At 44.9% G+C, this 12,918-nt stretch overlaps 1 protein-coding gene across 1 annotated transcript in view; it reads right to left on the bottom strand.

Moving 5' to 3' along the window:
- Positions 1 to 903: 903 nt before the first annotated feature.
- akt1 (v-akt murine thymoma viral oncogene homolog 1) overlaps positions 904 to 12,918 on the bottom strand; it is a 57,782-nt gene continuing 45,767 nt past the window's right edge. The window contains exons 11-14 of the mRNA XM_061695496.1: positions 4,695 to 4,909; positions 4,148 to 4,235; positions 3,938 to 4,040; positions 904 to 2,519 (exon numbers count right to left, since the gene is read on the bottom strand). Of these exons, the coding sequence (XP_061551480.1) occupies positions 2,440 to 2,519; positions 3,938 to 4,040; positions 4,148 to 4,235; positions 4,695 to 4,909 (486 nt within the window). The 3' untranslated portion in view covers positions 904 to 2,439. The remainder of the gene's footprint in view (positions 2,520 to 3,937; positions 4,041 to 4,147; positions 4,236 to 4,694; positions 4,910 to 12,918) is intronic.

Here is a 12,918-nt window from a genome sequence, read left to right as displayed (position 1 = left end):
CTAGAGGCAGGTGAAGCCTGGTTGTCAGGTGAGGTGGGCCGCAATGGGCCGAAGCTTGTCATGTTGGCACCGTGCATTACATCTGGCTAAAGACAGACTGCGAGGCCTGGCTGTCAGCATCTGCTGCAGAGACTGTACCATCTGGCCGAGGCACTGAGAGAGAGCATGGGTCCCTGTGTCTGAGCAGCTGCAGAGCCCCAGACTAGGACCTGAGTGCAGCCTGTAGAGATGGCAAACACGCCAAAACACAATCAAAACCTCTGTGAGTGCATTTGTCTCACTAAGTCAGCCACGTTTGTCTCTAGGCCAAGATCACAGTAAAATGCTCGAATGGATTAATTTCCTGCTCGCAGGCATTCAAGGTACCAATGTTGACTATTCTATCTGAAGGGATTTAAGGCATCCATCGGTAACATCATTAGGTATACAAGTTTATCTCAATAAAATAGATTGTAGAAAAGTTTTTATTTTAGTAGTTCAATTCAAAAAGTGAGTCATTACCATATAGACTGTCCATCACAGTGTAAAATATTTCATTATTTTATTTGATAATTATAGCTTGCAGGTAACAGAAACTCAAAATGCACCAGCTAAAAAAATTAAGTTATATAAAACAATCAAATATTTTTAATATATAAATTAGGTACTAATTGGTCTTCTGTGTAACACATTTACATAACTTTTAATTTTTGACTCACTCTGGCAAGTTTTTTTAAATTGTATTCTAATTTATTGCGATGAACCTCTAATGAAATCCAGTACACAAGCTGAAGCAACAATTCAACCCTTACATATAGAAAAGGCAAAATTTAAATGTTTTAATTTGGGGGGGGGGGGGGGGGGGGGGTGAATACATGTCCTAATTGGTCAATCATTAGCAGTTAAAAAAAAAACGGGAACACATTGCATTGTTAAGACCTTTTATTCCATCAGTTTGAAAGAAACAAGTAAAAACAGTGTACAAAGTTTATATTATTTGTTTGCTAAAGCTGGTGTCCTCAGTCTTGCGGATATGGTAGGGCAGGTACAAAAAGTTGCAAAAAAAACCGTATAAAATGAATTTCCCTATTTTTCAAAGGTGACAACAAGAGGGGTGTGTGCATAGAAGTAATTAATCAGATTTAACAAAAAACAAAAAGTTTGAAGTGAAAACAAAAACCGTTACATTCAATAAGGCATAATGCACTTTTGAAAAATGATTATCTGCCATCTTAACCACATTGGAAACCTCTAATCACACTTTGAATACATGCTGGATCTCAAAGATCACCTTTTAGCCTCAGCCATGTTTTAAAAAGGTTTTAATTCATCCAAAACATTGGAATACTATATAATAAGCTAATTTAGTCTTTTCAACCACAAATACAAAACCCAGATACAATCATTGTGGGGCAGCAAGGTGCATTTCATTGGCACATTGAAACTTGTTAATATTTAAATGCTGGTCTCATAAATAAGAAGTAGGGAACGGGACACAAATTCCGCTAAGACGCAAATGAAAAATGACTCTTGGTGTGTATTCCCCTGAAGCCCACTTTGTGTTCCTACAGAAATGTATCGTGTTAGTGACCTCACTGAGGCTGCAGAGGAAGCACTGGATGGGAAACACCCAATACTCTACTAGGAGAAAAAAAACTACAGGAGAGAAGAGGTTCTGAGGAGTCAGCGAGGGCCCGACTGATCCGGATCAGAAGGGAAACCCAGAGGTGTTCACTGCGCAGCATTGAGATAGAAAGGAAGGCAACGAGAACGAGACAATTTCATTTTATCCGAACAAGAGAAACATCTCTGCGTGCGAACACAGGACGAAGAGGTTGACTTGAACAGTAACCAGACCCATGTCATTCTTTGCGTATCATCAGACCTTTACGTTATTCATTTATCAGACTGAAGGAGGGTGTTTAGAAAAAGGGATGCATGCGGGGAAAGATCCACTTTATTTCAAACGTTACATTCACTTTTGAAGCCCCCTTAAAATTGTTGGTTTGGTTTTGATTTGGAGAGGAGACAAGCAATGCACACACCAGATTACCACCAGGACTTTGGTCCACCGCATTTGTGATTTCTACTTGAAATGGTTGATTTCGGTTCAATTATGTTTTGAAAAATATATTAGTAATACCCCTTATATTATTAGCCTTGAAACTTACAGCAGTGGCCCCATTTTTGCATCAAAGGTGCTGGTGTGTGGATGCCTGCTCGCTAGACAGCCAGGAAAGGAAGACTAGTGTTAACGCTCACACGGGGAGGGAAAAAAAAAAAAAGGCAGAGCTCTGTTTGTGTTGTCTTGCACTTCCTCCTTCCTGGAGAACCTAACTTGGGAGATGGTGGGGTGAGGTGACGTTGCACAATAGGTGGAGGCCACAGTCTTTTTGGAGGATGCAGTCAGCTTGAAGGGGAGGGATCGAGGGGGATGATTGAGGAATGTGTGAGTGCCGTTCAAGCCACCCCACTGGCAGAATAGGAGAACTGAGGGAAGTGGGGTCTCCGCTCACTGTCGAAAGACTCCATGCTGTCATCTGGGGGTGCGTGAAAAACAGACACAGGTGTCAATCAATGTCATCTAACCAAACCATGAATCTAACAATATACAGTTAAGAAGAATAAGAGGACTCCCATTCAAAGCAGCAAGACCCCCACAATCACCACACTAACTTGTCCCAGGTTGAGGGCTTTATCGTAACTTTTCAATTGCTTTTTACACTTATGTCACAACTAAAAATGTTAAGTTAAATACTGTATGTGAGGCGGATCTGCAACATGATTTAACTTTTCATGATGCCTTCATCAAATTAAGGCTATTAGTGTTTTTACATTACTAGTCCCAAAAACATGCGTGGAAGGTTGATTGAAGACTCTAAATTGCCCATAGGTGTGAATGTGAGTGTGAATGGTTGTTTGTTTATATGTGCCCTGCGATTGGCTGGCGACCAGTTCAGGGTGTACCCCGCCTCACGCCTGAAGATGGCTGGGATGGGCTCCAGCATGCCCACGACGCTAGTCATTACTAGGGTGGCGGTACAGAGCGGTACAGAAAATGGATGGATGAATGTATAGTTGCTTAACAGTGATCAACTTCTTCCTACACTTGCTCAAAAGAATGATAATGATGGTAAATCTGACACTGGAACAGATTAATTACTTTTAAATTACAGTGAACCCCGGCTATATACGAGTCATCATTACTGGTACAGCTACAGCACCGATTTTTAAACTTTTTTTGTTCCCCCCCCCAAATTTTATACAGCTAATCTAAATTTAGAGTTGCTAGCCTTCAGGGTAGTACCACGATGTGCCGCAACATGCCGGGCAGCATTGAGGTCTACTGGAAGAGATGCAGCGTCATTAAGAGCAAGCAGCAGCAGGTAAAGTCCATGCTAAACGGTAGTAAATATTCATATTTATTTAAATATATAATATATATATATATATATATATATATACATATTATATATATAATAATATATATGATGATGATATATGATATATATATATATAATTATTAATTAATATATTAATTAATATTATATATATTATATATATGATGATGACATATATAAAATATATATATGATATATATATATATATTATATAATAATTAATTGAAAAACAAAAGTACAGCTGTAAGTGTGTGCGCGTTCCTGTGCTGTGTCTTAGTTATGCCGCTGCGCAAACTACTTCATTGTGGAATTGCTGTATGTCAGAACCAGCGTAAACCAAGGAACCACTCTATAGTAGAGAACACAGGATGACTTTTGAAATAAGGACACTGCAGGCAGTCTCGGAGAGGGCAGACTGGTCTTACACAGCCACAATAGTTTATTTATTACTGAGCTTCTGCATTCAATTAAAAAAAATAGTATGTTGAAAAAAATGACAAAATAATCTTGTAAAAGAATAAATAACCTTTGAAAAACATTCAAATGTAAGGTATTACCTTGTCCAGGTGGCGTAATCGTGATGGTTTGTGCAGTGAACTCCTCATCAAAATATCGCGTGTCTGTCTCCGAAGTAACATGGGGCTTGAACGGCGGGACCAACTGTTTCAGGCAAATGAGACAGAACAGAAACATGTCAGTAAGGACACCAGCTTTAGGGAAAAGTTATGATTATATTATAGCCTTCATCAAATATGTATGAAACTGACCTTTTTCTCATACACATCTTGCCATTCAATCCCGGCAAAGAACCTATGCTGCATGATTTCCTTGGCATCATCAGGACCACCACCTAACCTGGATGCATGGCAAAATAATAGGTAAAAAATACATTGACAAAAGTTTACACACCCTTGTTCAAATGACAGGTTTTTTAAATATAAAAATTAGACCATGATAAATAATTTCAAAACCTGTAACCTGTACAACTAAACTTAAAAATAAAAATCTTAAATAAAAAGAGGGTAAAGAGTAAAAATAAACAACTGAGATAATGTGAATCGCAAAACTTCCACTCTCACAGTTCACCGTGTCATCGAAGTCAAGGTGTTCCAACAACCAAACAACTGTATCTTAGTGATAAACTACAGCACGTTTTGACTTTGTACAACTTAGGGTTACGCTACCGCTGTATGTAGGAATCCAGGAACCTCTTCACATTTGTCACCTTTTAAACGTGTTGTCTTTTTTTGGTAGTTTAATCAATGAACGTATTTCAAATAATTTCTGGTTTGCCTCATTGTGGAAGTGCCTCACCTCTGCATGGGGTCCTTCTTGAGGAGTCCAGAGAGCAGCGAGCGCGCCTCTAGACCGAGTGTCCGTGGGAAGCGGATGTCTTCCATGAGGATGAGCTCAAACAGCTTCTCGTGGTCCTGGTTGTAGAAAGGCAGCCTGCCGCACATCATCTCGTACATCACCACACCAAGACCCCACCAGTCCACAGCACGGCCATAGTCGTTGTCCTCAAGTACCTTGGAGATTGACCGTAAAGTTGTTGATGAACAAATGGTTCAATACAGGAATCCATCAATCCATTTTAGTCCGCTTATCCGAGGTCGGGTCACGGGGACAGTAGCTTTAGCAGGGAAGCCCAGACTTCCCTTTCCCCAGCCACTTCCTTCAGCTCTACAGAGGGGATCCCGAGGTGTGCCCAGGCAAGCCGAGAAATGTAGTCTCTCCAGCGTGTCCTGGGTCGTCCCCAGGGTCTCCTCCCGGTGGGACGTGGCCGGAACACCTCACCAGGGGGGCGTCTAGAAGGAATCCTAATCAGATGCCCGAGCCACCTCATCTGGCTCCTCTCAATGCGGAGGAGCAGAGGCTCTACTCTGAGCCCCTCCCGGATGACCGAGATTCTCACGCTAACTCTAAGGGAGAGCCCGGACACCCTGCGGAGGAAACTCATTTCGGCCGCTTGTATCCGGGATCTTGTTCTTTTGGTCACGACCCACAGCTTGTGACCATAGGTAAGGGTAGTTACGTAGAACGACTGGTAAATAGAGAGCTTCGCCTTTCGGCTTAGCTCCTTCTTCACCACAACGGACGATACAAAGTCTGGATCACTGCAGACGCTGCACCGATCCATCCGCCTGTCGATCTCCCGTTCCATTCTTCCCTCACTCGTGAACAAGACCCCGAGATATTTGAACTCCTCCACTTGGGGCAGGATCTCATCTCCGACCTGAAGAGGGCACTCCACATTTTTCCGCCTGAGGACCACGGTCTCAGATTTGGATGTGCTGATTCTCATCCCAGTCGCTTCACACTCGGCTGCAAACCGCTCCAGTAAGAGTTGGAGATCACGGCTTGATGAAGCCAACAGAACCACATTATCTGCAAAAAGCAAAGATGCAAAATTCTGTCCGTAAAAGTTATGAACAGAATCGGTGACAAAGGGCAGCCTTGGCGGAGTCCAACCCTCACCGGAAACGAGTACGACTTACTGACGGCAATGCGGGCCTAACTCTGACACCGGTCGTACAGGGACCGAACAGCCTGTATCAGGAGGTTCGGCACCCCATATTCCCGAAGCACCCCCCCCCACACGACTCCCCGAGGGACACGATCGAACGCCTTCTCCAAGGCCACAAAACACATGTAGACTGGTTGGGCGAACTACCATGCACCCTCGAGGACCCTGCTGAGGGTCTAGAGCTGGTCCACTGTGCCACGGCCAGGACGAAAACTACACTATTCCTCCTGAATCTGAGATTCGACTTCCCAACGGATCCTCCTCTCCAGCACCCCTGACCTTACCAGGGAAGTTGAGGCGTGTGATCCCCCCTGTAGTTGGAACACACAGAGGCACTGTCCCCAATGTCAGAATCAGAATAATCTTTATTTTGTCAAGTATGTCCAAAAAACATACAAGGAATTTGTCTCCAGTAGTTGGACAGACAGTCAATTGACAGAGACCACTTTTGAGACATAAGGACATTGAGAAAAACAGACACTGAGCATTAAAGGGTTGCTAGTTATCTGGTAATGCCGGTACAATTTATTATTATTATTTTTTGACAATTGTGCAAAAAGATGTAGAGTCCTCTAGCACTTAGAGCAGTTTGAATGACTAATATAGCAATGACCATTGTGCAAACGGCGCAGAGACTTCAAGGAGTGTATGCAGTTTAAAGTGACTCGTAGCGCGATAATCTGGGACAATGTTGATTGTGCAAATGTTGCAGATACTCCTCAATCAGTGTGCAAGTTGTGCAGATGCTACTCTGGCATGAGTGGCCAGTATTGCTCAAACAACAGATATGCAAATAGTGCAGCGTGGCAAGACTACTACAGTGAGTGCACGAGTAATGTATAATTGGGCCGACAGAAATGTAACAACTCAAGACAAAAAAATTGGCAGCATGTTGCAATGGAATTGTAGGTTAGCTGTTTAAGAAGTTGATGGCAAGAGGGAAGAAGCTGTTGGAATGTCTGCTAGTTCTATTTTGCATTGATGTGTAGCGCCTACATGGGGGAAGGAGCTGGAAGAGCTGGTGACCAGGATGTGGAAGGTCCAAGAGGATTTTGCATGCTCTTGTCTTAGTTCTGGCAGTGTGCAAGTCCTCAAGGTTGGGTAGGGGGGTACCGACAATCTTTTCAGAAGTTTTGATTGTCCGTTGCAGTCAGAGTTTGTCCTTTTTTGTAGCAATACCAAACCAGACTGATGGAAGAACACAGGGCTGATTTGGTGCTGCTACAAAAAAGGATGTCCATGCGATGTTGCAGAGGCGTGTCAACCAGGACATCCCCACAACATTCAGAGCCTTTAGGATCTCCGGGCGGAACTCATCCACCCCCGGCCAGGGCCATGCCACCAAGGAGTTTTTTTTAACCACCTAGTTGACCTCAACCCCAGAGATAGGAGAGCCCGCCTCAGAGACTCCAGACTCTGCTTCCTCATGGGAAGGCGTGTCGGTGGAACTGAGGAGGTCTTCGAAGTATTCTCCCCACTGACTCACAATGTCCCGAGTCAAGGTCAGCAGCGCCCCATTCCCACTACACATAGTGTTGATGATGCACTGGTCTGTCGTCTATTTAGCACAGCAGATGGGATTGTTTTTACGTTTTTATCCAAACAATAGCTTGATAAAAATAAGATCTCTGTCGCATACGAGCTCTGGTTGGAAGCCTTTGGTTGGAAGCCACCATATTTACTTGTGTAAATGATGACGTCACTGCACGTTTATTTTGTTTCAGATTTTGCCTGTTTATTCCGATTGAGGTGCTTATATGGAGCATTTTCATTCGGTTTGGGCTTCTAAACCGATTATAGCTGGAATCGAAGAATCCGTGTAAACCCCAAGTGTTTTGACCATCTCAAGTTGCCAGATAAGGTAAACAAAATAATTGTGTTGTACAGGTGTACCTAATGATGTAGCTGATGAGTGCACAAATTCAAAAGCAACTGTTACTCCTCGATGTGCTACCAAAATCACCTGCTCTCCCCACTGACCTGTGGTTCGGAGGCAGGCCGGGGCCAACCCTGACTCACATCTACTATTCGGAGGGAGGATAGTGTTTCCCCTGGAGCTCTGCATATTTAATGACCCCAGGGTCCATCCGCACATACACATCAACAAGCTTCTGAGGTTTGCAGGGCATTAAATTAAACAAATACGAGGCAACAAACACAGATCAAGCTACTGTCCATACATTGCCAAATGTGAAGAACACTAGTCAAAAAAGGAAACTATTTTGTCTCATAGGAAACAAAGAGACGAATTCTACTGGCGGTGTGCTCAGTGGAAAGTGCAAACTGTTGCATGAATAATGTGCTGCTGAGCACAGTTGTTCCAAGGTCCCTGGGGACATGTACTGGATTCTGCCTCTCTCTCCAGGCGGATGTTGAAGGTGAAATGAAGACAAATACACCAGTCTGTCCTTTTAAAGCTCAAGGAGCACGATGGTGGTCAACTCACACCCAAGAATAGCAACTTCAGTTAAAGGATGCGGGTGGATTAACAGAATTAGATATGGACACAACAGCGTGCGGGCCAGGAGTGTCCTGGAAAACAGATGATTGCATGTGCCCCTAAAAGGAACAAGACTGCCGCGTGCGTGCACACATGTGTCTGTGAGCACCGTGGAGGACGAACGAGCGAGCAGGGGGGAGTAACGTGAAGCCAGAGCAGGGTTTGAATTACTAGGACGTCTCTATTTCCAGCATTGCTGTCGTGTGATTCACACGGTGCGACAGCTGGGCTTGCAGCTGCCCCATATATGTAGAAGACTGCCACAGCTGTGAAGCTGCCAGGAGAGCAGGAGCCAATCTCATCCCTCATATACGTAACCAGGACTGCCTGCTTGGGCTCCTGACTCTTACTAACACTGTTACACCACCAATAAGGGGTGGAAAAGAGGGGCAGAGAAGAGGGGGAAACAAGAAAACAAAAACAGTTTTTAACTTTAATGCCATGTCCACCCAAGTCCTACATGTTTTACCAGAGGTGGGGAACTCAAGCAACATGACGTGACTCGAGTCAGAATTAAGTCGCCAATTTCAAGACTTGGAACTTGCTTGCCTAAAACTTACACCCGCACACCTGGCAACTGACCCTCGCACACATACCAAGTCATTGCAACAGAAAAAAAATTCCTCTGGTGTTCTTACCAGGAAACATTTTGAGGCGCCACAGATTGTACTGTATTTTTTATTTTTTTTTAATTCGAAAGAACATGCCGTAATCCGCAATATGTGGAATGTCACGTGACCAAAGCCGGAAAACAGGTTAGCTGACTTCCTGTTTATGCTACGCTAACAAGTAATTTAGCTCATTTAGCAGGGAGGTGGAGCTGTCGCAGGTCTGTGGCGAGAGTTTATAGTCCGTAATGGTCTGAATACCACGCCATAGACTCCTGGTGTCACTGCTGTCACTGAAGCGGTCGGCGATCTTCGTGGCATACTCCCTCTTGGCCTCCCTGATGCCACAGGACAAACTGACCCTGGCTGTCCTCAGGCCCTCTTCATCCCCAGATCTAAAAGCCGCGTTGCGTACCTTCAATAGTGTGTAGACCTCTCCCGACAGCCATGGCTTCTGATTAGCACGGACGGTGATTGACTTAATGATGGTGACATCATCCATGCACTTGCTGATGTAGGCAGTAACAGTCCCTGTGTACTCCTTAAGGTCTGTGATGGAGTTGTAGGTGGCAGCCTGTTTGAACATGGTCCAGTCTGTGGTGGCGAAACAGTCTTGAAGTGCCTCAAGGGACCCTTCTGGCCACACTTGTACCCGTTTCCTAACTGGTTGGGAGATTTTAATCAGTGGTCTGTAAGCTTGCATTATCATAACAGTGAGATGGTCTCAGGCACCTTGGTGGGTGAGGGGAAGGGCCTTGTAGGCCCCTCTCCAGGGGGGTAAAAACATTGTCCAGAGTGTTATTTCCCCGTGTTTGAAAGTCAATCTTTAAGTAGAGTTTGGGAAAAACAGCCTTGGGGTCAGCATTGTTATAGTCCCCAGCTAGTATGATGAAAGCATCTGGGTGGGCCTTTAGTTGTTCACTGATATGATGGTATAGCTCATTTACCGCCTCACTCCTGTTATTGCTGGTGTTTGGAGGAATATAGACTGCCACAAGTAGTATGGCAGTGAATTCCCTTGAGAAATAAAACGGCCGGCACTTCAGAGCCATAAACTCCAGTAGCGGTGAGCAGTGCTGACTGACCAAGATAACGTCCCAGTACCAGGCGACACAGTCTGCCGCCGCAAGTCTCGCGTCCTGCGAGAGTTCTGTCCGCTCGGTAGCATGCTAGCCGGTTGAGCTGAATGGTGCTGTCTGGAACACTGCTGTTAAGCCATGTTTCCACAAACACAAAAACACAGCACTCTCCCACAGTCTTACGAGTAGAGCGGAGCAGTCGAATGTAATCCAGAGAGCGTACGTTGGCTAACACGATGGAGGGAATAGGCAGCTTGTGTGGTTTAGCCGCTAGCCTAGCTCGAATACCTCCGCGCTTGCCCCGTTACTGCTTCCTCCTTCGCCGTCCGTGGCAAGTAGTTAAACTATTAATGTCGCTACTGCCCACCACTGTTGTTTTTGGTTGTAAACATAAAATTATAGACGTGGACTGCGGCGGAGCACAGCACGAGAGAGCATGTGCTTGTTTTAAGAGATGAAAACTGGTAAACCTCAGGCAACCAATTCCTAGACTCGCAATATCCGGTCCACAGGCCTCCAACCGATGTCACTCCAGCAAACGAGTCTCCATTTCTCTAGATTCCAGTGGCAGCATTCTTTACAACACTGCATCCGACACTTTGCATTGCACTTAGTGATGTATGGCTCGGATGCAGCTGCTCGGCCATGGAAACCCATTCCATTAAGCTCTCTGTGCACTGTTCTTGAGCTAATATAAAGGTCACATGAAGTTTGGAGGTCTGGAGCGATTGATCTGGCAAAAAGTTGGCGACCTCTTCGCACTATGCGGCTCACTATGCTGACCCCACTCCGTGGCCTACCACTTCATGGCTGAGTTGCTGTTGTTCCCAAATGCTTCCACATTCTTATAATACAACAACAGTCAACTGTGGAATATTTAAGAGCAAGGAAATTTCACAACTGCACGTGTTGCACAGGTGGGATCACAGTTCCACGCTGGAATTCACTAAACTCCTGAGAGCGACCCATTCGTTCACAAATGTTTGTAAAAACAGTCTAACATGCCTAGGTGCTTGATTTTATACACCTGTGACCATGGAAGTGATTGGAACACCTGATTCAGATTATTTGGATATAGGTGAGTAAATAGCCATCCATCCATTTTCAGCACCGCTTATCCTCACTAGGGCCGCAGGCGTGCTGAAACATATCCCAGCTATCTTCGGGTGAGAGGCGGGGTGCACCCTGAACTGGTCGCCATCGAGTCGCAGGGCAGATATAAAAAACAACCATTCGCACTCACATTCACACCTACGGGTAATTGAGAGTCTTCAATTAACCTACCATGCTTGTAACCTACCATGCAAAATCCATGAAGGCACGTGGAGAACATGCAAACTATCACACAGAGGAGGCCGGATTTGAAACCGGGTCCTCACAACTGCGAGGCAGATATGCGAACCAGTCGTCCGCTATGAGCGAATACCTTTGGCAATATAGTGTATATACTGTATGATATACTTTATTGGTATGGCTTGGCTATAGCCAGCTGGATCTCGCTTCATACCTGGAAACAATTTTTGTTGTGAAAGCTCATGTGATACGACATGGCATGTTTGGCCGCCCTTCACTTGCAATTGAAATTCTCAAAATATTTGGCTGGCGAATGGGAACCCCGCACACTGCTCAACAGTTCAGCTGCTTTCAGCCACATCGCTCAGTGTGCGGCGGGCCTTAGACTTCAACTACATGACTTGATAAGTCTTGCCTCTTTACATTTCTTTACAGATATATTGAAGATCTGTGTGAAGACTGGAGTGAGCTGGACCGTGCAGACTTTGAGGCAGGATGGGCCTGCCGCTTTTTTGATCTTTTGTTGTTTGAAGATACGTCTCACATCCTGTTCGTGGATGGTCAACACAGGAGGGGGAGGGGGAGTGCGAAATAACTGTGTTGGTACACACACATCTTCACAGAAACTGATATAGAATGCAACAGTGTCCGTATATTCATCCACACTGCCAGTTGAAGTTTCAAAGACACTCCAATCTGTGCAGTGTAAACAGCTTTGAAGTTCTATCTTTGCTTCATTCCAGTTCACTGTTTTCACCATATGCTTCGCACATTTAAGTTTTCGCTGGTATGTTGGTATTAAGTGAATTAAGCATGAGACAAGACCAGAGCTGTGCGGGGGATAGCATGGTATGCATCATTTAGCGTAGTATAGCAGTGGTCAAGAATATTGTTTTCCTTGGTAGGACAGTCGATGTGCTGCTTGTATTTAGGGAGTTCGTGGTTGAGTTTAGCTTTGCTGAAGTCCACAAGAATAATGAGAGGTGAATCTGTGTGCTTTTTTCCCCAAATTCGTTTACTTGTTCAGCGAGTGTTAGCAGTACAGTATTCGTGTTAGCTTGAGGCGGAATGTAGACACCCGTGGGTATGAAAGAGGCGAAATCGCGCGGCGAGTAGAATAACTTATAGTTCAAAAACAGCGACTTCAAGTCCGGGCTGCAGTGTGTGCTGAGCTCCGTGACGATGGTACACTAATTTTCGTTGATATAGAAGCATATCCCACTGCCTTTTTTTCCCCCCTCTGATAACTCCGTGACACGGTCTGGCCTGTGTACTTGGCGCCATTGGGGACGCATTCACAAAGCCATGACTCCGTGAAGCACAGAGCAGCGGAATGTCCGAAGTCCTTACTGGTCTTTGTGAGAAGATGAAGCTCGTCCATTTTGTTGGGTATGGAGCATAAATGTGCAAGGTGAATCGACTGGAGCGGCATTCGGAATCCTCTCTTACGGAGCTTGATCTGCCGCCGCTCCGGTGAGTAACTCAGAGAAAAAACTGAGCGGATTTGTGAAAGTTGGTGAAAGAAAGTCCG

This window comes from Phycodurus eques, chromosome 14 (genome assembly GCF_024500275.1).
Source record: "Phycodurus eques isolate BA_2022a chromosome 14, UOR_Pequ_1.1, whole genome shotgun sequence".
Taxonomy (NCBI): domain Eukaryota; kingdom Metazoa; phylum Chordata; class Actinopteri; order Syngnathiformes; family Syngnathidae; genus Phycodurus; species Phycodurus eques.
The sequence above is the reverse complement of the archived record's forward strand: the minus strand, read 5'-3'. Positions and strand labels throughout refer to the sequence as shown.